The 21,773-nt window shown below is 38.8% G+C and overlaps 1 protein-coding gene across 6 annotated transcripts in view; it reads left to right on the forward strand.

Annotated features, from left to right (window-relative positions):
* SNX13 (sorting nexin 13) overlaps window positions 1-21,773 on the forward strand; it is a 90,368-nt gene that overhangs the window by 32,395 nt on the left and 36,200 nt on the right. For 5 of the 6 annotated variants that reach the window (XR_011337685.1, XM_069860336.1, XM_069860340.1 and 2 more), the window contains exon 2: window positions 20,086-20,198. Coding sequence is in view for 1 of the 6 variants with exons in the window: in XM_069860338.1 (XP_069716439.1) it covers window positions 381-392; window positions 20,086-20,198 (125 nt within the window). In the remaining 5 variants the exon portion in view is untranslated. Of the gene's footprint in view, window positions 1-238; window positions 393-20,085; window positions 20,199-21,773 lie in introns of those variants that run through there. The other variant, XM_069860338.1, reaches the window with a different exon arrangement.

Below are 21,773 nucleotides of genomic sequence, written 5' to 3' on the forward strand. Positions count from 1 at the left end.
CAGCCCCATCTCCTTCTGTCGGGGATAAGAGGTTTGAGAGGAGCCGCCCCACCTCCACGACTCGCCCCCCACCCTCCACCCGCGGCTCACGGCGCGGGGCGGGGCGCGCGCCGGCGGCGCCAATGGGCGCGCGCGCCGGGCGGGGGGAGCGGCGGCGGCGGCGCACGTAGCTCTCCCCAAGATGGCGGCCGCGCCGGGCCGGGCTGCGAGGGCGGCTGCGGGGCTGCGGGCGGCGGCGGCGGCTCGCTGAGAGCGGCGAGGGGCGGGGAGGCTGCTGGGCTCTCGCCTCGCCTCGCCGACAGCGTGAGGGGAGCGGCTTTCCGCGAGGCTTTCGCCATGCTGCGGGGCTAGAGGCGCCGCCGCAGCGCTGCGGGGGAACGATGTTAGCAGAGGTAAGAGCCCCGCGGAGCGGCGGCGAGCGGCTTCTCCGCCCGCCCCGGCGGCCGGAGAGGAGGCTCGGGGTGAGGGAGCCCGGGCCGCGGGGCTGTGAGGGGGGGGGAGCCCTTACCGGGTCCGCGCGGCCCCCTCGGCCCCGCTGCGGGAGGAGGGGGCGTTCCAGGCCTCTGCGCTGGCTCCGGGGAGGCTCCGCGTTCGGTTTGTTCCTCGTAAACGGCTTCAAGCGAGCGGTGCTGCTGCCATCGAGCCTTTGGAAACGTTCCCTCGATGTAGACAGCGTTATTCTTAAATATATTTAAGCAGTGAAGGGCAGGCAGAATCTGGTTGCGCGTGTGCTGCTGCCGTGCAGTCCAAAGGGAGTTTGTCCAGGTGGGTTTGCTGCACCCTTTGCATCCACAGGTGCGGTTTGAGGTGGTGGGTCCGGAGCAGGAGGCCTCGGTTCTCCTGGCAGGGGAATCTCGCCCAGGGCAGCGGGACAGCCCTAATTGGAGGGGCGGTGAGGGCTGGAAATGTCCGCTGGGCCCAAAGGTTCTCCTAGGGGGATCTGGCAGCATTTGCTGGTTGCTAGAACGGAGTCGTTCCTCTGTACTCAGTTTTCTCTACAAAGACTGATTGATTTTTTCTATTTTTAATATGTCGGCAAGGTGTCCGGCATACAGATGCTTCTCCAGCAGTTACCTGTGGTAAATGTTGTCGTTTTGTCTTGCGTTGAAGGTTACTTGTCTGTAACTGAATTGTCTTAAATCTTGAAGGGTGAAGGTTTGCTTTTCAACAGCTTAAAATTTAGTTTTGCTTTCCTGGGTGATAGCTGAAAAAGTATCCTGAAGCTTTCAGTTTGCATCAGTTCAAAGTTTCAGGGCATTTGGAAAGTGGTTCTGTAGTGCCATGAGCCTCTTGGGTTTCCCCGACAGGGTAAAATTTGCCAAGGGAGCTAAATCTGTGAAAATACATGACCTGGTTTTGGAAGAAGGTGGATGGTCAGGGTTAATAGTCTGCATTAAATAGTGCTGCTGAGTGTGATGTGTAAGCATTAACCATAGTAATTTGGATTATTTTAAGGGTGGCATAGAACGTTCTGGGTTGGTGCCTCATACTGGACTGCTTGTTCTGTTTGGTGATGGCTGCATGTGCCTCTCCAAGACATTTTATTATCTTGGAGTTAATTTTTTTTGTTGGATTTTTTCTCCTAATAGCACTGGTGTAGCAGAGTGGATGACACTTGCTCCATTGGCTTTTTGATGTAAAACCTAGTGTTTATGTGTGCAAAAACCAGTTATGCTACTCAGCCTTGATGTCTGGAGGGCTGGATTCTGATGTCCTTTACTTCTACCTCCTGCATATAAAAAAAATTGTAGATAAGATGCTTCAAGCTGATATATTTCAGGCTTGGCTTCTGCTGAGGAGATGACTTTAAATTTTCAGTTCTAGCGAAGTTACAGGCTTTGCTTGCCTGCCTGAAAAGCAGACGTGGGGAGTTCTTCAAACAACGAGACAGCTCTTAGCTGACCCACCTGACATGTGAACTGGAAGGAGTCCTTTCTGGTATGCTTTTTTGGGTGTTCAGTGGTGACTTGGAAGCTAAAACACCTTGTGAAAACTACGTACACATCCGTGCATTCGTGGACCCTTTGCACACTTTGCAGGAAGATGCAGATTGCTTCAAGTCTGCTGATAAATGTGTAGTATTCTGTGAAGACTTACAACTCTTTTTTTTTTTTCCCCTTTTGTTACTTTATATGTGAAAATTGAGGTGAATTGCTTCAAGAGTAGGGCAGTAGTGAAAACTGCACATCTGCAGGCTGCCGAAGTTTATCCTATTAACTTTGGTGGAGAGGAGCACTGGACAGCCAGTAAGTCTCTTCGTTTTACCTCTCTCAACATAACTGTTTCACTTAAGAAAGTGAAATGGGATAAAAAAAAATTGCTGGATGTTTGCAGGCTTATGTAGTTTTCTCCTGTCTAGAATGGCCAAGATTACTGATGGTTTTTTGAACCATTAAAAATTTAGAAACTTGCCCTCTGCTATAATTGTTAGTTTTATAATTTAATGGTGTAGACAATATTGTTAAATATATTTAAGCAATGAAGGACAGGCAGAATCTGGTTCTACATGCGTTGTTACCATGCAGTTAAAGTGGAGTTTCTCAAGGTCAGTTTCATACACCCTTTGACTGTATCCATATATGCCGACCCAAGCAATTTCAGTCCAGTTTTCTGTGGATGTGGTTAGGATTAGGGCCTTGTAATCAGTAATTTCAGGGGAAGATCACACTTCCTGTCAGGAAAAAAATACTGAGCATGTTTTTTATTTGGCCCTTACTACAAATCCTCTTATTTAGTTACATCAGAAATCATGTCGTTGGATGCCAAGCACATATCCTTATTTACCTACTTAGCAAAGACTGTTCCCTGTTTTTTCACCTTCGTGGCCCTTGGATCTTATTTCTGTAGTCACGTTGAGTGCGTTCTGTCTGCATGCAGAGTCCTGTTGCAGTGGTTATTTCCCTAGCCTGATGGGTTTGCCTTTCTGTGTCTTTTCACTTGTTCCTCTTTTCTTGTTCATCAGGTGTCTCCTATGCTTTTAAAGACCCAGTGCAGCCTGCTTCCATGCAACCTTACTCTTTGTGCACTTTCTCTTGTCATGAGGCCATGATGGACACAAGTTGTAATTGCTACTGTCTCTTGTGTTTTCAGACAGATGTATTCACCGTTCTCGACTCTTGTGCAGTAGCCCCTGTACTGCCCTGACCACAGCGAGGCAGCTGGTGGTTCAGAACTCTGGCTGTCACGGGTCAATTGTATTTAAATTCTGATAGGCACAAACATTAAATAGGATTTTGATGAGAATTAGTGGATAAGAAGTTCTGGAATGCCTTTAGAATGGACTGTGCTGTCTCTTTTGCAGTCTGTGTTCCCTCTAAAGAATGAACTTCAGAAAAAGTGAGGAGGAGACTTCGGTTTCCTGTATTTTCCCTCCAGTTGCTCTCAAGATGCTTAGTGAGGACTTACTTCTGAATTTATCAGCAGCTAAATTTTCAACAACTTAGTACTCTTGTGGAGTTGAGAATTTAGCAGTACTAGTGACAGTTGAGAAGGTTTCTGAAATTTGACAAAGTAGGAAAACTTTATCGTTTCTTGTCCACAACTGAAAATGAGCCATGGAAACTGATCTTCGCTGTGTTGGGGTTTTTGTGGTTTTTTTTTTTTTTTTTGCAACCCATCAAGGTAGTTCGCTATATACATGTAGTATTTATTTTCCATTAAACAGTCTTATTTATGAGGTGTTTAACAATTTTTTGGTTGAACTCTGATAACTACTTACCATTGAGAGCCATTTTGAACAAAACCCAAATAAATCAGCCTGTTTTTTAAGAGTAAAAGTTGATTTAGCAGCTTGTTTTAGTTTAGAAAAATAAGTTAGCTTTGCTGAAGCAGTAGCACATTGTAATGTATATGTTAGTCCATCTCTGAAAGATGCAGAACAGTTAACTGCTTGACATACTTCAGCATTGTTAACTTTTTTTTTCCTTGATAAATGGCTGTAGAAGGCTGCTCTTATGTTCATATAACCAAACTATGTTTTGCTGGTAGAGCCTGCTTCAAATGTGTAGTCAGTGAGCAGGCTGTGGAGATAACTTAGTTTTCTGTCCTTTTGTGAAACTTGTATATTGCGGCTTTGCCTTGTGTTTTGCCAGATGAGATTTGGCTGGAGCATCAGTTGCAAGTGTTTAGGAGGTAAAAAGCCTCTCTTTTTTCTTCGAATATATTCTGTCAATGAAGTCTACCCTTATTGCTATTGCTGGTCTGCTTTGTGTCCCTAGTTGTTGCTATGACAGCTCTTTTAATAATAACTCCATTTTCTGTGGACTGTCAGTTAAAATTACTCAAGGAATGGTAAAACTAGGAACGTGTACCTTTTACAAAGAATGGATGTCATGTGTTCCTAGTATTTTTATTGTCATGTATTCCTGGTATTTGTTTAGTAAAAGATAGTGTCCAAATGCTCAGGGCTATTCTTAGAGTGTGCAGTGGGGCCTAAACTGCTGACATGAAACACGGGGTTCTGCAACAACTCTAACATGTCAGTGTAGACTAGTCTTTAAAACAGCTTGGAAGAAGGAAAGTGTAAAGTTCCTTGGTTCCATAAAAAATAGTAATAGTTTGTCTGGTTAGATAGCTGAAGGAGCTCCAAATGTTTATTTCCTCTGGTTGCGCTCTAGGGCATTATCTCTGGTTTAAATGTTTGTCCCTTTTCCCCCATGCTTACAAAGATGACAAAGCATGTTTTCCTTTGAACTAGCATTAGGAGAGTTGCAATTATTAGAAACAAGAAACTGTTGGTGTTGTATGTAAGTTATTGGCAATGCTTGAAGAATTAGTGTTTTGAAGTCCCATTAGCACTTTCTACACTGCTTGGCTGAGAGTACCAAGGCTCGAATAATAGAAAAAAATCAATTGCAATTGGCACTTGCTCTTATATGAGAGAGAAAGTTCAAGAAGAACCAGGCATTGTTATCTTGGGTTTGATTGATTGTTCTCTCCCCTATTCCCCAATAAGTAATGTCTGGGTGTTTAATTGAAAAAATAAGACATTTCATGGTGTAAACATATTGAAGTGTTTTGACAAGGGCACTCTAACCTTATTTATGTAATTCCTATAGTATTACAACTTAAAACGATGACCGTGTAATTGTAGTTATGGGTATGAGGTACAATGGAAGTTTATTTTCAATATGAGTAAGCATAGATGACAGGTATATTCAGCTAGGGGGCTCCTTTTATAACTGCCACTTGATTTGGAAAAGAGGCCAATCCTGTTCTGTCAGAATTTGGGAATACCTATTAAAGATTTTGTTCTTGCTGTGAAGCAGTAGCAGTTGTAAAATCCTCAGAGAGGGGAGGTGGATTTCTGAAGAAGTCATGGTGTCGATTTGCTTCCTGCTTCCGATATGGAAGGGAGTGTGATCTCAGTGTTGGAGTTAAAACAGAGTGAGTCAAATGTATTCTTTTATTTGAATATTGACAGTTTATAAAAGAATAAAAAATCATAGACTGATAGACTTGTATGGTTGAAAAAGGCCTTTGAGATCATCATATCTGACCGTACTGTCTACTACTAAACCATATCCCTGAGGACCTGTCTACCTGTCTTTTAAATACCTCCAGAGGTGGTGGCTCAACCAGTTTGCTGGCCAGCCTGTTCCAGTGCCTGGTAAGAGAAAAACCCACAAATTTTTAACTAGTTTTGTTCAAGTGGGACAAAATACAGAGTTTGACTGTAGTGGTTAGTTGAACAATTCATTTTGAAGCTATTTCACTAGCGGGCTTTAAATTTCTTCAGCCCTGCTTCTGTACGTATTTTCTTGGACAGTAAGCACAAAACTGATTTGAATTCAACCTCACCAGTTAGTCCGTGAGTTGCCAGTAGGAGGAGAGAAACTCACTTCTGCTTACTTTCCATTAAACCTCCTCTTGCATCAAATGGCCTGTATGATGCTGTTCCTGTGCCTTAATTTGATTGGGAGAATTTTTGACAATCAGAAATTTTAAATATCAAGAATTGGTTTTTTGTTTCTAGTGGAAACAGCACCGTGTTTATTCAAATGAGCAATAATATGACCTTACTAAAAATTTACAGGTACCTGTTGTCCGTAACACTGATATCGAAAATGCTTAATGCCATATTCCGTTATAGTTGGAGTTTCAGCTTGGAAGACAAGGTTTACATGTTTTCTTTTGAAGAATGTTCGTTGATTTGGGGGCTTGCTTGGAAGAGTATTAGCTGCTTAAATGCAGCTGTGCTTTTATTACAGCGTGATTTCAAGGTTATGTCTGTTCCTCTGCCTTTCTTCCTGTATGCTTTCTTCCCTGCTTCTGGAAAGAACAGGGTGATCCCATTTCTGTTTTAATCAAATCTGTTTGTCAAAATGCTATTATTCCATAAGTATCACTATTTTAAGATCATGTATTCCTGCTATTCAGTGTATTTTTGCAGTTCTAAGACATAACTGTTCGCAACACTTCTGCTGGTGCCTCTGAGGCAGTGTGGGTTGTCATGTAAGGGAACAAACTTGAGCCAGAAGCTTGAATTGCTGTGTATCCTCTAGGGTGCTCTGCATTTCCACTCTTCCTCTTAGTGCTGTTAGACAGGGTCAAGTAGAAAATACTCTAGAAGTTCATGGCAAAATTCTTGCCACAGCTGGTTCTGAAACAGTAAGGGAAGCAATGGGAAAGTACGTGCTTGATGTTCTCAGTCATCCTGTATTCAGCATTTGGGATTCCAGACTACACAGAGGAGTTGAAAATCTGGTGGTGTATATGCTTTAGGAAACAAGTATCCAACATGTGTAACTGTAAAAAGAGTCATTGTTTTAAAGTTTTCCTGATCCTCAAAATGATCTTGGAACGGTTTGACTTAAAGACATGATGAAGCCTTGCTCGTTGCCAAGCTGTAATTCTAACAACTGCTGCTGCAGACTGAAGAGAGATGTGTCCAATGAGTCTTGGGTCCTTCCTTCTGTGCAAGGCCTGGCACCTATTCACATAAACCTTTGCACTCCATGCCCTTTACAATAACTCAAAACTTCGTTTATTTTCAGTTTTCCCAAATTTTGTAGAACTTTATATTGTTGTATCATCTTACTTTTCTGAAGCACTTGTAGTGATTTTTGTGCTATCTTGAGAACAATAGGGTCAGTAATAATGCCATGTATTCCTCATTCACTGAAGGAACTATTTTTACCTGAAATTGCATCTGTATTTTGATCTGTGTTTTTTTGTTTTTCTAAAATGCTGTGCCGACTAGTTTTTTGGGGTTTTTTTGGTTTTTTTTAGTCTGTCTTGCTGTATTTGTTACTGATATAATTTTTAGTGAAATCTGGTTTTGATTGAGGTAGCTAAGTTCTTTAACATACTTGGAAGAAAAAAATGCTTTTTATAGTTGATGTACTCAAATTACTATTTCTCATCACAATGCTAACAAACTGGAATTTCATTAACTTTGCAAAATAAAATCGTATACTATGGAAACCTTAAATCTTCATCTTATGTCTTTCAGTTGGCAGTTGCCCTACTACAGCTTCTTAAAGAATTCTTGAGAAGATCACAAGTTAGCAGTAGTGAGACCAAAGGCATACTTCATGTTTCTGTGCTCTGCCATTACTTTACTGGGTATTTTCCTTTATTGAATTCTCCAATTAATGATGGTCTGCTGTTGCCCATTACCATTTCTTTTAATTGTGCTTTATTTTACTGATAAGCTCTTTTCTTCTGTTTTCTATTTGAAATTATATTTCTGTTTTAATAATCTCAGTATAACATTATGCTTGCACTATTAATTTTTCTCTCTGGTTTTCTAGAGATTTGCCCATAAATGTTATTTCTCCTATTATATCTGGTTTTATTCATTATGCAAAGTATTTTTCTGTTTTCCGGTGATCAAAGTAATTGTGTTGCTGCTGTGTGGAATAGCATTACCTGAGTTAGTCTGTGAATGCTTCCAACTTGCTGTGTATACGGTTCTTTTGTTTATTACTTTTTTCTCTTGTGTGTTTCCTTCCTCGTTATTTTTCTTCCTTATATATTTATCCTCGTGTTCCTGCTGCTGTCACTGATTTGGCCATATATTTTACTTAAGATATCCTGCATGTATAACGGAATTTAAGACTCTAAGAGTATCGTTTCACATTCAACTTACTGGATCTAGTTTGGGCTGCTACTAAAAAGGTTTTCTCCCTCCCACCAGAAAAGTGGGTGTGATGCTTCTTATATCAGGTCTAGCAGCTAAGCAGCAGCTGCATGAGGAAATGTTTTGTCTTGGTAAACTAGACTTCTGGAGAGGTATGAGGGTGGGAACACAGGGGAAAGTTGCCAAATCAACAGCTGCATGGTCCAGTGTGAGGGAAGTGCATAGTGCTTTCCTGCGTTTCTTTTTGTTTAGATCTAAAGTAAATTAATATCCAAAATAATTCCTACCCTTTTGAAAACAGGGAGTGTCATCATTCCTTCTGTGACTCTTGCATGCATCCCTTCCTCCAGAAAAAGTTACAAATAAGGTTTGCTAGGTCCACTTTGGTTAAGTTTCATTTTTGTTCCTGATGTTCTTCAGCAAGTGGCAATGGTTGTTTTTCACATATCTTTCTGAGAGCTGCATACTAAAATGTCTTAATTAGCGTGCAATCTTGGAAGTATTAGTGGCAAGAGTTAACGCACCATTTCTATGGCTTTCTTCCTCTCCTTCACCCTGCACATTCACTGAAATTTGTTGGGAATATTCCATCTTCTGATGTTCAAGAATAACGTGTTCCTCTGAGTTCACAGAACTGTTTGATTGTGGACTACTGAATAATTTGGAGATAGTGAGCTAATCTTTCTCTTGTTTTGTTTTCTGCAGCTGAATGATATACTGTCCAGAAAAACAGTTGCAAGATTCTGGAAGTTTAGGCACTTTAATTCTGTAATGGTTTTCATAATTTTGTATTGCATCTGTTTTCATGTTAATTTTGTCTTCATCCAGTAAGCATGCTTCATAGGAAATTTGAGGTTGTAGGAGTTCAGATGTACTTTCAGAGATTACTGGGAATTTGTAGTGCAACTGTGGTTGTTTCGTAACTGGCACTTGAAGAACTGCAGAAAGTTTAAAGTTAAGAAGGAAACAGTGGCGTAACATCACAGTCTTCAGAGGAAGGTGCTAGAGTATTCTGACAGTGGATTTAAGTATCTTCTTAAAAATGCACTGTATTTGCAATTTGGGATCTGTTTGTCATTTCGCTACTGAGAACTGCTTCTTTGTGGTGCATGTTCTGATTTTTGAGGTTCCTCTGTTTTTACATCTCTCTTATTTTGTAGCTTAATTATGATGCTGTTTAAAAAACACACTTCAAAAAATCTTGGGGAGCTCATGTTCATCTTACTGCCCATCAGGTCTGTTGGGTTGCTTTCTGTAGAGCTGCTTCCTAGAGAGTTTGCTTCCAGGTAGTACTGTGGCCCAGGGTTATTCTAGATACAAGCTTATACTTGTTTTTGTTAAACTTCATGATGTTCTTGTCAACCTATTTCTCTAGCCTGTCCGCATCCTTCAGAACACTAGCTCTTCCTTCCAGTGTATTGAGCACTCACCCCAGTTTGGTATTCTGTGCAGACTTAGGGTGTGCTCTGTCCCATCACCCAGGTTGTTAATGAAGACATTAAACAGCATCAGTCCCCATATTGATCCTTGAAGGTTCCCACTTAGTTACTGTCTGCCTGCTGAACTTTGTACCACTTATTGTGTGTCTCTGTCCTGCAATCCAATCAGTTTTCATGCTTACCTTATAATCTGCTTACCAGTCCAGACCTTACTAATTTGGTGATAAGGAGACTGAGGGCTATTATGTCAAAGGCCTGGCTAAAGACAAGGCACGCAGCATCTAAGTCTCTCTCCTTGACATCTCAACATAGAAAGCAAGTGGGTTGATCAGACATTTGCGCTTAGTAAATCCATTTGGTCGTTCATAACTGTCTTGCAGACTGAATATGGCTGACAGGCATGTATTTAACTTCCTTGCTGGCCTGGATCTTCCTTCTTGTAAATCCTCTTCTGCTGCCAGTATAATTTGAGAAATCATTTATGTTTGCTTTCTGTTGAGGTTTGGCTTTTTGAATTCCATAACAATTGCAGTCCTGCCTGTAGTCAAGGTGCCATTTGGCACATTACAGCTGAGAAACTCAATGTGGTCTTCCTTTCCAAGCTCTACATTATTGTTTATAGCTTTTCTTCTTTTTAAGAAAAAAAAATAAAAAATTTTTTCAGGGTGGAAAGAGATGGGGATGTTTTAACTATGTTATTTAGTATACTAAAATGATTCCGCAAGATGTGTGATATGATTGTAGTTAGAGACAACAGCCTTTATCACTAGAGACAATGTGGAAATTACTTTTTAGTCTTGTTGAGCCTGTCTGTTACTGAAGGACTCCTTCTGGCGATTATGATAGATGACGTGAATTAACTTCTTTGACTTTTATTCCCCCACATCTGTAACCTGACCTAACAAGGCAGTTAGAGGCCTTTTATATTTAATCTAGTCTGAGATTAAAGTATTCTGAAGGTTTGTTGTTAACTTAGTATTTTTAAAGTAACTTTTTCTTCTGAATGAGTAGTGTTGCTTATTTGGGAACTTTTAGGCAGCAGAATACATTTAAAATGGAAACCCACAGTAAAACGCTGTACTGCAGTTTTACCTTGAGGTTGGTTGTATAATGTAGTTTAGAAGACTCTGAAAATTGTGCTGCAAGTAGAAAATAGCAGATACTATATTACCAGTCAATTAAAGAAGAAAAAAAAAACCAAAACAAAAAACAAATCCAAACCCTATCTGGTAACTAATTTTATAGCCTGAGGAAGCTAAGGTACTAAAAGATTAGTCAGAAGTTAATGATTAAATCTTTCTGCAGTAAACTTAGTGTTGGATTTTATGTATGTATGTGTATATGATATGTATATATATATGAAATATATATAAACACATAAGTAGTTTACTTCTCAATAAATAAAAAAATCACACAGTGCCGGTATCATTGGCACGATTTATCAATCTTTTTAGGAGAAACTATTGTTCTTTTAAGGAGTTTACCTGAGAAGGGTTATTTGCTTATAGATGCTTCTAAGCTAGTCAGCAAGTGGTAGAAACAAATCTTATTAATTTTTTAGTATAAAATTTGAAGAGGTATTGTCTACTGTTTCACGTATTATGAGCTGTTTAGGAAAAAGCGAAAAGCTAAATAACTGTTGCTGCTGCAGTGTGCAGTTCCAGAATGTTTGTAATACCTTTATGCCTTTCACTTCATTTCACTCTGTTTTTGTGGGCTGTTAATGTTTTAGTTTCTAAGATTTCCTGAAGTAGATACTGTACTGCTGTGGCTTTTTTTTTCCCCCTTTAAGTGAACTCTATAAGTTTAAAATTGCACGAACTATTTTGCACACAGCAGCTACTGTGAAATTGTGTGATATCTCCATAGGAGAAATAGTGGAGTTATTTTAAGGAAAGCAATCATTGTTCATCAGGCTGCTTATAACCCATCTTTTTCTACTTTCTCCTGCTAAAGATCATGGACAAGAATCGCTTGTCTTACAGAAGGCCATTTATATAGAAATAATCTTTACATATATTTTCTTAGTAAATATGAGCTTTTATAGGTAAGGGCATAAGCTGGGCAGTGTAGTGGAGATCTGAGTTCAAGGAATATGCATCTGCTTATAGCTTCATAAGAAATGATGCTCAGTTGAAGTTACCATTGGTGTGGAATATGAGCTTAAAGCTAAAGAAGCTTCCTTTCTACCTTCAAAAAGCATAGCTGCTAAGCTATGAAGAAACCTTTCTAAAAGTGTCTTGTACAACTCATTCTGCTGTAGCCCAGAGCTTTGCCTACAGGTTCTTAATTCGGTGGAACATAAAGCTCTGACTCTTATGGAGAGAGACTGATTTAAAATATTTCTGTCAAAATAAATATTGGGGAATCTTAAGTCGCAGAAACTGTTTTAGAAGCAAAGCTGATGATTCTTTAAATTTGTTTAGTGCTATCAAGTTTCTTGAACAGTGAAAGAAAGCAAGCATTAGTGAAAGGAAATTTTAATTCCTTCAGTTTTAGGCAAGAAAGTAAAAAGTTTGAAATGCAACTTGAGTGGTAATTACAAATAAAATATGTAATAACAGTTTCTCCACTAAAGAACATGAAAATATTTTTTTTTAGCTGTTTAGGGAAACAGATTCTTTTTTTAACTTGATAAAAATTCTGGGGGCTTCCCCCTCTCTCCCCTTTGCCAGTGTTTTCTACTAGCAAAACTTGAAATAGATATATAATCTGTTTATCCAGAGTTTGAACATAGAACAGTAGATTATTGCATTGGCTTGAATTCAGGCTACAGTTAGAGGAATCACCTAAGGTGATCTTGTCAAGCTATAAGCCTGGTCCTGTTTGGATCACCCTGGGTAATCCAGAATACTTTGATCCTTTTTGTCTGTTTTCTGCCCGCATGGCTAAACTAACTTACATACAAGTCAACATGGGTTGTTATAAAGGAAAAAGATCACTTTCTTTGAAATTATATTAAAAATGAGTTGAGTATTTTTCTGTATTTAAGGAAGTTGCTGAAAGTGAGCTTGCATCTACTATTTGCCATAGTTATTCAAGATTCTTAAGTACTTGACCAAAACTCCTTGTCCTCTTAAACTAGAATACAATTCAGAATGGGTTTTAATGCAAGCACGTGATCAGAAAGAGTGCGTGTGCCTTCGAAGGTGGTCCGTTTTGCTAGTCTGGCCTGCTGGCAAAGAGAAGCCAGATATGGAAGAAACATCTCTGCAGGTACCAAATGTGACAGAAATAACTATGCAGACCATAAGGGAGCAAAATAGCACTGCAGAGAACACCAGGGTCAATGAAGAAAGAAAGGGAGAAGCTACTCCAGATGCCCTGGCAGAGATTCCCTCTCCTGCAGCCAATGGAGAAGACTGTGGTCAAGCAGCTATGCCCCCACAGCGCATGAAGAGTCCCAGTGAAAATCCACCTGCAGCCTGTGGAGCACCCGATGGCAGAGCAGGTGGAGGTGCCTGAAGGAGGCTGTGGCCCTATGGAAGCCTGAAGCAGGTCATGGTGGACTGCAGCCCATGGGAAGGACCAGCACTGGAGAAGTTTGTAGAGAACTGTCTCCTGAGGGAGGGACCCCATGCTGGAGCAGGGGAGGAGAGTGGGGACGAAGAAGCTGCAGAATCAATGTGTGATGAACCAACCACAGCCTCCATTCCCTGTTCCCCTGTGCTGCTGTTGGGGAAGGAGGTAGAGAATACTGGGAGTAAAAGTCAAGCCCAGGAGGAAGATGAGAGTGGGGGTGAAGGTGTTTTTTGGGGGGTTTGGTCTTGTTTCTCAGTATCTTGCTCTAGTTTGACTGGTGGTATTTTCTCTAAGATGAGTTTATTTTACCTGTGGTGGTAAGTGGTGAATGATCCCTCCCTACCCTTATCTAGGCCCAGGAGTTTTGCCTTTGTTCCTTTGTTTTTTTCCCCCTTGGAAGGGGGAGGAGTGAGTGAGTGAGTGATTAAGTGGTTCTTTGTTGCCCACTGGGGATAGTGGCCATGTGGCTCTTCGTGTCCAGGTGGGGGCTCAAAAACAGGGCAGATAAGTACTTATTTCACTTTCAAAATAAAGTTACATGAAATGAGACTTTGTCTCTTATTGATAGTTCTGCTGTACAATAAAATATCTGTTAGCACTGAAAATAAGTGTTAGTAAAATGAAGGCCGGTTTAAAATTAAAAAAATCCACTTCTTAATTTCATGTTGTGATCAGCAGTGCTGGCAGAGCAGGTGTGAGAGGGTAAAAAAATAAATAACAAAAGCCCAAACCAAACTTGACTCTTGAATCCAGACTGTGGAATGTAATTTTTCTATTTTTATTTTTAATAGTTACATTATGACTATAGCAGATGGACAGGTTTGATTTGAGTAATGGAATTTGTGATCTGGATAAATACTGAAATTGAAGTAATGTACATGGTAGCTCTTAGACTTTAGTTACATACTGTAATGTTACATACTTCAAGGAAATGCTAGCGTATATTTTCATTTAGAGGTTTGTACTTTTAAAAATGAACTGAGTTGTCAAAATAGTGCAGTAATTGTGGTTTTAGAATATAAATGAAAAATTATCACATGCTCATAAGAGTGTGCTAGACCACCTTGTATAACTATGAAGGAGGATGAGGGAGGAGAGATTCCAAAAGCTTTTCTGTCTCATGCAGTGTAAGAAGCAGCTGGAAAATCCACGCTAAGTATAGCAAGATGTGATTGCACTTGAATTAATCCAGCTATTAACCAATTAAGTCATTTGATAGACAAAGTATGTGTTGAGCAGAAAAGGGAGAGAGGGAGGGAGAGAGAGAGGGGGGGGACAGATGAATGCTTGCTTACCTGAGCAGTTTCCAGCCTCTTTAACCATGAGAGATCAGCAGGAATAGTGCACTTACCCCGGAGGAACCTTTTTGGCCTGACTTCTTACAATTTACTGTTAATGGTGTACTTTTAAAAAAAATTTAAATATGATTAATGTTATTATATACTTTATTATATATGATTAGTATTATTTATACACCTTACTGTTATAGGCTTGTTTGGCAAAAAAAAAAATCTAAACTTAGAACAATAGAAATAATAGAAGATATTAAATTCCTTAAAAAAATAATTACCCAGAGTGTTCTTGTGAGTACTGCAGTAATTTGTTGTGTAGATTCACTGCAATTATTTTTATGTAGTCTGAAGTAAGAATCGGTCTTAGGGTTTTCCTTTGCCTTGTTGTTTTGAGCTAAGGAAGGAAAAGGGCAAAAGGACTTTAATGATTTTTGGCAAATGAGGATATGCAGAACTCTTTACAAAAGCCTGCTTGACGTGTCTTTCACGTAATTGCTGTAATTTTGACAGGTAAGAGAATGTAACTACCAAGATGTTAGTGGTTTATTTCACAATTGTTAGATATTTCTCCTTGTAATGTAACATAACGATTTTGCTACAGATAAAGTTGGCACTCCAGTTGACACAGCTTTCCAATTTTGCTTGTCATGCTAGCGAAGAGACAGTAATTTGAATCCTAAAATAATGTTTTTAATCACTTGACAAAAATGACACTCATCTTAATTATAGAAAGGTTTATACATGAACACGTTTCATTTACACTCAAAATGAAAGACAATTTAAAAGGCAGATGTGTAGAATTATCAAAATTAAACTTGACATCTACTACATATGCAATCCCTCACAATTTTTTGTTAATGTGAGCCCAGAGGTGGCATTAAGTACATTTGGCAGAATAGTGTATTAAAAAAAAAAAAATAAGTTTACCGGAATAGCAAAGAATAGTTTGCTTATCAGTGTGTAGTTAGGGACCAGTTGGCTACTGTCATTTTAAAAATATTAGTGGACATATGTAATTAAATATACATGGTAAGAGAGCTGTGGGCAAAGAAGGATGTTTTTGTTTATAAATGACCCTGTTCTTTTAGTGTTCAGATTATTCTGTTGCAACTATTACATTTGAGAACAATCATAAATGGCAAATTGCTGAAGTGATACAGGCCTCTTGGCTGTTAGAGCTGTAAGACTTCGCTATTCTGCTGAAGCTTTAAGACTGACAAGTGAATGATTCCTGAGCTCAGCCTTACTGTCTGGATGTTTTTTGTTTTCAACTTCAAATTACAGTTACTTTGGGTGTGTGAGAGAATTGTGGGGAGGGCCTGGAACAGGAGCTCCTGGCTAGAGCAGGAGGACAGTGGCATCCAGACAGGAGCCTGGATAGACAAGCATGGATACCCCATCAAGGCAGTGCCTGTGTCTGCTGGTGGTGGTAGGGATGATAGGGAGAGAAGCACTACCTGCCAACTGGACTTCTGGTATAGCAGTGTTCCTGTACTAAACTAGAAACATGTCTCTTAATGCTAGTTGCAAGCAAAACTTGATAGCACCAACTGAAATCCAAACAGCAAGCCTTTACCCACCTCAGTGAGTCATTTTTAATGAAAGCTGTATCAAGGCTGAGGATTGTACATGAAGGTGGGACAGAGGCAAAGATCTCTAAGCTTGTCAGCTGAATTAAGCAGACAAGAAACCCATTGAAGCTAATTTAAAGTATAGTAATACATAGTTATGTTTATTACTGGAGTAACTCATTGCTGTTGCAGTTGGTACATTAAATCCTTGCCACGCTTCCCTTGATTTGCCTGCAAAATACTGTAGCTGAATAATAACTAGTAATTACATTAACCTTAACTACACACATACTAAATTATAGTGGATTTTTTTTTTCTTGTTTTAAACTCTTGATTGAAGATTGTGTACATGGCCTTAGTGCTTAGTTTATAAGCAGTGAATCTTGTGGATTTACATAAGGTCCTGTGTGAATGGTCGTGTTAAGTTGCATCGTAAGTCTCAGCTCAGCATCGCTAGCCATAAGTGTGCAACAAGGGTGGTCAAAATGCTGCATTACTTAGAAGGACAAAGAGAGGAAAAGATGTGTATAAGAAAGCAAGTTCTTGGTGTACTACTTCTAGCAGTTGGCTGTGTACATGCAGAGTACAGGGAAAAATGGATAAAGTCTAGTCAAAACCAAAAAGGCCTCTTTGAGAGGTGATAGTCTTATCTGTAACAGCTGAATCACTCATCTGAATATTCACCTTGTTTTATCTCTGCCACCTGATGAGACTCTTCAGCACCCTGTTTGGGCTTAACAGGTAGCCCCTTACTTCAACTGCAGTTTGCTTTGCTAAAGCAGTTCTCTGTCACAGGAGGAAAATTACTCTGTAAGATGTGTGTGAATATCGTTAGCCCTTTGTGCGTATGACCTTAGGTGGAATGGTTGTTGATCTGGAATAAAGATGCCTTATCCATATGGACATATGCATACAGCATGGTAGTTCAGTTTGGAAGTTTGCCTTCCCAGCATAGGACATGTCAGCTTCTTCTAAAGGGTCTGGATAGCTGCTACTGAAATGCCAGCATTATACCATCTCTTCAAGACAGTCTTGTTCTTTCTGTCAAGACTGACAATCATTCACTCTGCAGTTAACTTCAGTAAAGCAATGCAGAGCTTCATTAAATCTGTGAATTTTGTAAAAAAGTGACATTGTAATTAAAATTTATTTGAAAGTAAGTTGCAAGTAGTGGGGTTTGAATTTGAATACCCGAGCTAGTTATGTACTGACCAGCTGCATGATCATATTTGCATAATATTTGGACTTTTTTGCTTTTTAACAGTTGATTTTGATGTATGAAAGGAACTTTAAATAAAGTTTTCTTTTTTTTTTTTTCTTTTTTCTGGGAGTTATGCTTCTGAAGTCCCATTAAGAACTGTGAAGTTAGGGGAAGTTTTATTTACAGTCAGTCAGTCTGAAAGGAACCATGAGGATGATTAGATCCCTTTGAATATCTTGAGATCTATAATACTATAAACCACTGCTCCAAAGTGTAAAAGAATTGGGCCAGTATCCGTTGTACTTTCTGCAGTGTACCAAGTTGTATGAGTTTTAAGAAATCCTATTAAAATACCAAATGAGATTGGAATCTCTGTAGCCATATGCTAAGTTGCAAAACTAGAGCACAGGACAAAAGGTCAGTGTTTTATCTATTAGAGTTATAGAACTTTCTTTGTTAATTATGCATTCATCCAACTCTGAATATGCATCCTATCTAGTTTAATTAAGTTTTGTTAAGTCATTTAGGGTGCTTATCCCATATTTGGAACTTAAACTTTTTTGAATAATGCCATTAAGCATACTGATTTTTTAGCTAAAAAAGGCCATGATTAACTGTTACCTTCTGTGTGTGTAGTGCACTGCAGAAGTTTTCTAGTGTATTTCTGAGGGTATGGATAGAAGGAGTTGTTTCTGTGTATTGAAGTGTAGGTTTATAATGAGAGCTTGTCTTCTTTAGTTAATCGTTGTATTTGCCAGGTTTTTTAGATTGGTGTCCTTCTCCTTGTCTTCCCCCACCTCCCACCCCAAGTAGTTTGTATTGAGTTTACTTACAATGAGTCAACAAATCCTCTCAGCTGTGGCGAAGATTTTAATTTTATTATTTATTGTAGCACAGTACTTCAGCATTTTAGCTGTGTGGTTTATATGGTTGATATCACCTAATAAAGCACTCTTTCTGGTTAAAGAGAATTGAATCCCTTGTAATCCAGTTTTTGAATAGTAGCGCTTTAATTAAGCACATAAGTATGTAGAATGGTCTGTTTGGTTTTGTTGGGTTTTTTTCAGCCTCAAACATCAGGAACAAAGCCAGTATAGTTTCTCCCATCTTTTGCTAAGACACTTTACCTAGGAAGAAAATAGAATTTCTTCTCAACTTTCCATTAAACTTACAGTAATTTAGAATTGAATTATACTCATGATGGCAATTTACATGTATGAAACAATCTCTCCTTAAAGCTAAGACTTAACATTTGGGCAGCCTGATGTCTTGCTCTCAGTAAAGAATTGAAGCTGCTTTATGTAGGAACCTTATTTTATATTATTTTCATTGTTTATAGGATTTCAAAAACTTTTTTCTGTCAGGAAGTTGCTTTTTGTTTGTTTTTCTTTCAGAATTCTTTGCCTAAGATGGAAGGAGAAAGTTAAATAGTCCCTTCAGAGAAATAAGAACTGGAGGCAAGCTTCCCCTGTCCTCCATATTAAAAGCTAAAAAAGGACTCTGCAAATCTGGTGTTCCATCTCTGCTTGTTTTCTAAATGTCAAACTGCAAGACGGGTTTATTTAAATACATTGCTAGTGTTACTTGTTGACATAGCAGTTGTCTGAGTTCCCATGGGGTGTCATTTGTTCACTGGTAGGAAAGGCGTAAATTAGACAACAAAAAAAGAAAAGTTGAGAACCTTAGAGCTGGAACAGTTTTGGTGGCCTATAAATACTTGTCATTGTCGGTTTCACACTCTTGGGACTTGGCTGTAACATGCTTTCCATTTTGAACTAGAGACTAGATTGAATTAATTTATATAATCTTTGTTCACTGCATTGCAGCATTGTGAAGGTACAGAACTATTGTAGCTCAGTTCAATCATGTTTTCACTATTTTGCTTATTAGCTTACCCTGTGTATATATGTGTACATACCTACATCTATCTATATATGTATATCTGGTATGTATATATATGTGTGTGTGTACATATGAATGCATTTACACTGTAAGCTATGTCAGCACAATAACCTGAGTGTTGCTGCTGTTTTCATACTACGGCTGAGTCCGCCCGTGCCGGTGAGGCTTTGCCTGCTGCACTGTGGTGGAAGCCGTCAGCCCCCAAATCCTGCCAGCTCTACAAATGCTCGTGGTGCTGACTACGGGCTTTCCAAACAGCCTTTGTTTCCCCACCACTGCTGAAGCATCAGTCGTGCCTGCTGACCCATCTCTTTCCTAGGAGCGTCGTGATGACGGCTTGGAGAACAGTCCGAGATATCTCTTTCTTTTTTAAAATGTACTAAATTGCCTGGTTTTAAAAAAGAATTTATTTAGATATTTCAAAGAAGTGTTTGAATGCTCTTGATTTTCTCTGTAAAACTTGTTAGAGGTAGGAATCTGTTTCTTGTGTTTCCCTCTCATTTGCTTAAAGGGAAGAGTAATAGTAAGCTTGCATGAAGTAGTTGATGCATCTATCAACCCATTTATGACTTGACTGGAGAATGGAACCCTTTGGGTCTTGCAACTATTTTGATCTGGGGGAAGAAATAGTGTTACTTGGTTGTGGAAAATGGCATGTTCAGTTGTGGAAAAGAAGGTTGTATTCATCTCTTCCTCTTTTTTTACAAAGACTGCATTTTTTGTGGAAGTAATGGAGAATTTCACAGAGGGGGAAAGGGCACTCAAAAGCACACAAAAATGACAATAGAGAAGAAAGGGGTTACACGTTAAAGGGTGATAGTTGCATCTGAAATGAGAAATGAATAACAATGTTGGAAAGAAAAATGCTGTAATGTTGGCTGAACTGGATTCCTGCATAACATAACTTGATAGCAGTATGCTTAAAAAAAATCATGTTTATTTCATCAAACAAGACTTACTTTATAGCTAGTTAAAATGTACCAAGATTTGTAGCAACTGCAAATATTGCTTTGGAGACTTCAAGTTGTATGAATATCATATTAATTATTCTTTTTCCCTCTGTTCTTGTTTACAGACCAGTCTTTCCATATGGGGATGGGGAAGTCTTGGCCTTGTGCTTTTTCTAGTAACTTTTGGACCCTTCGCTATATTTTACTTTGCGTTTTATATCCTCTGCTTTGTGGGTGGGTAAGTATACTGCTTAGTGTTTTGTGTAATTTACTATGAAAGTACAATTTTAATGTGTATATTGGCAAAAAATTTGCTCTGAAAATCTGAAGTGCCCTGTATGTAATTAACACAATTGAGCAGCACTTTATAAGCAATTTTTTTTTTCTTGACATCTCAATTTTATTCTCAGTTACTTTTCCTTCTCTGTTAAATAATGCTTATTCTACCTTTGGGGGTGGGAGTAAGAAGATTTCTGACTTAAAACAAATAAACAAAGAAGTAGCTATTTATGGTGGGTGTTAGAGGACAAATACTCCAAGGGAACCATTGTTAATTTCACTTCATACATTCTATTACTGTGTCAGTTCTTTTCCCAGGTACTTGGTAAGCAATTCTGTCCCCTTTCCTTAACACAGTCTCATTTTCTTACCTAAGATGCTTCATTCATGATGAAAGTGAGTGGGTGTTTTGCTGGGTGTGTGCAAATCATGCTACATCGTACCACATATTGAACAAGTAGATGAGTGCAGTAACTGTGGGTATTTCATACTTTATCTGTATAGACAGGAAAGAGAGCTAACAGGTGATCTTTTTATGATCTTTAGCACCATTACTATTTGTATATGTTGTATATTATAATCTATTATATATATTATATGTATATATATAATATGTATATATAGTGTTTATTATGTATATATAATATATTGTATATTATCATGTCTGCCTTGTAACCATTAAAACATTTGTTTTTAATTGCAAGTCTTAAATGCTAATTGGGATATTCCTCCTTTATGTTGCTTATAAGACTAATCTGCAGGACAGTAACATTTCCAGGCTCTCCAAGACTTGCCTGACTTCTAATGGGGTGTTTGGGCTATCTTTAATATTTTTCTTTCCTTTCTTTGAATCTCTCTTTTAACCTTTTTTATATGATACAGTGTAGATTGTATGTATATTCCTATATGCGTCATCAAAAAATATAGTAGAGTTTAGTGGCTAATTAGAATTGGAGCTGCTATGCTTGGGTCTCAACTGTATTGAACTTGAAATTCCATCTCTAAGAAATCAGAATAGTCAGTCTAGTAGAATGAGGATTTAGTTAAAAGTTAGACTAACTTTTAGGTAAATGCTTTTCTTAGGTCTTCATACATGTATGACTGGCATATTTTGCTGCCTGTTTTTCCAGGGCAAAAGACAAAGAGTTCATCCAAAGGGCAAAGACAACCGTTTGCTGTTTTGTATTACCACTTTCTTAGTACTTGTGGTATGAAAAATAAAGTGAGATATAATAGTTTCTTAAAAGCTTAGCCTTCCTTCTTGCTCATGGTGATGCCATAGATGTGTCAACATAGTCACTGTGCTTATTCTGTTTCACTTCTGTTATGTGCTGCCTAATTATTTCTTTTTGATTTACTCCTAACACTGTGTTTGCACAGATAACAACAGTACCCTTGCTTCAAGCTGTTTGTGTGCATGGAAGGATACTGAAACCATTTATGTATATGAATAAAAGCTCTAAATCGAAAGTTCTCATTTCATTTTGTTTTGTTTCAGGTCTGATTTATAAAATGCTAGCTTTTTTGTACACTC

This window comes from Phaenicophaeus curvirostris, chromosome 6 (genome assembly GCF_032191515.1).
Source record: "Phaenicophaeus curvirostris isolate KB17595 chromosome 6, BPBGC_Pcur_1.0, whole genome shotgun sequence".
Taxonomy (NCBI): domain Eukaryota; kingdom Metazoa; phylum Chordata; class Aves; order Cuculiformes; family Cuculidae; genus Phaenicophaeus; species Phaenicophaeus curvirostris.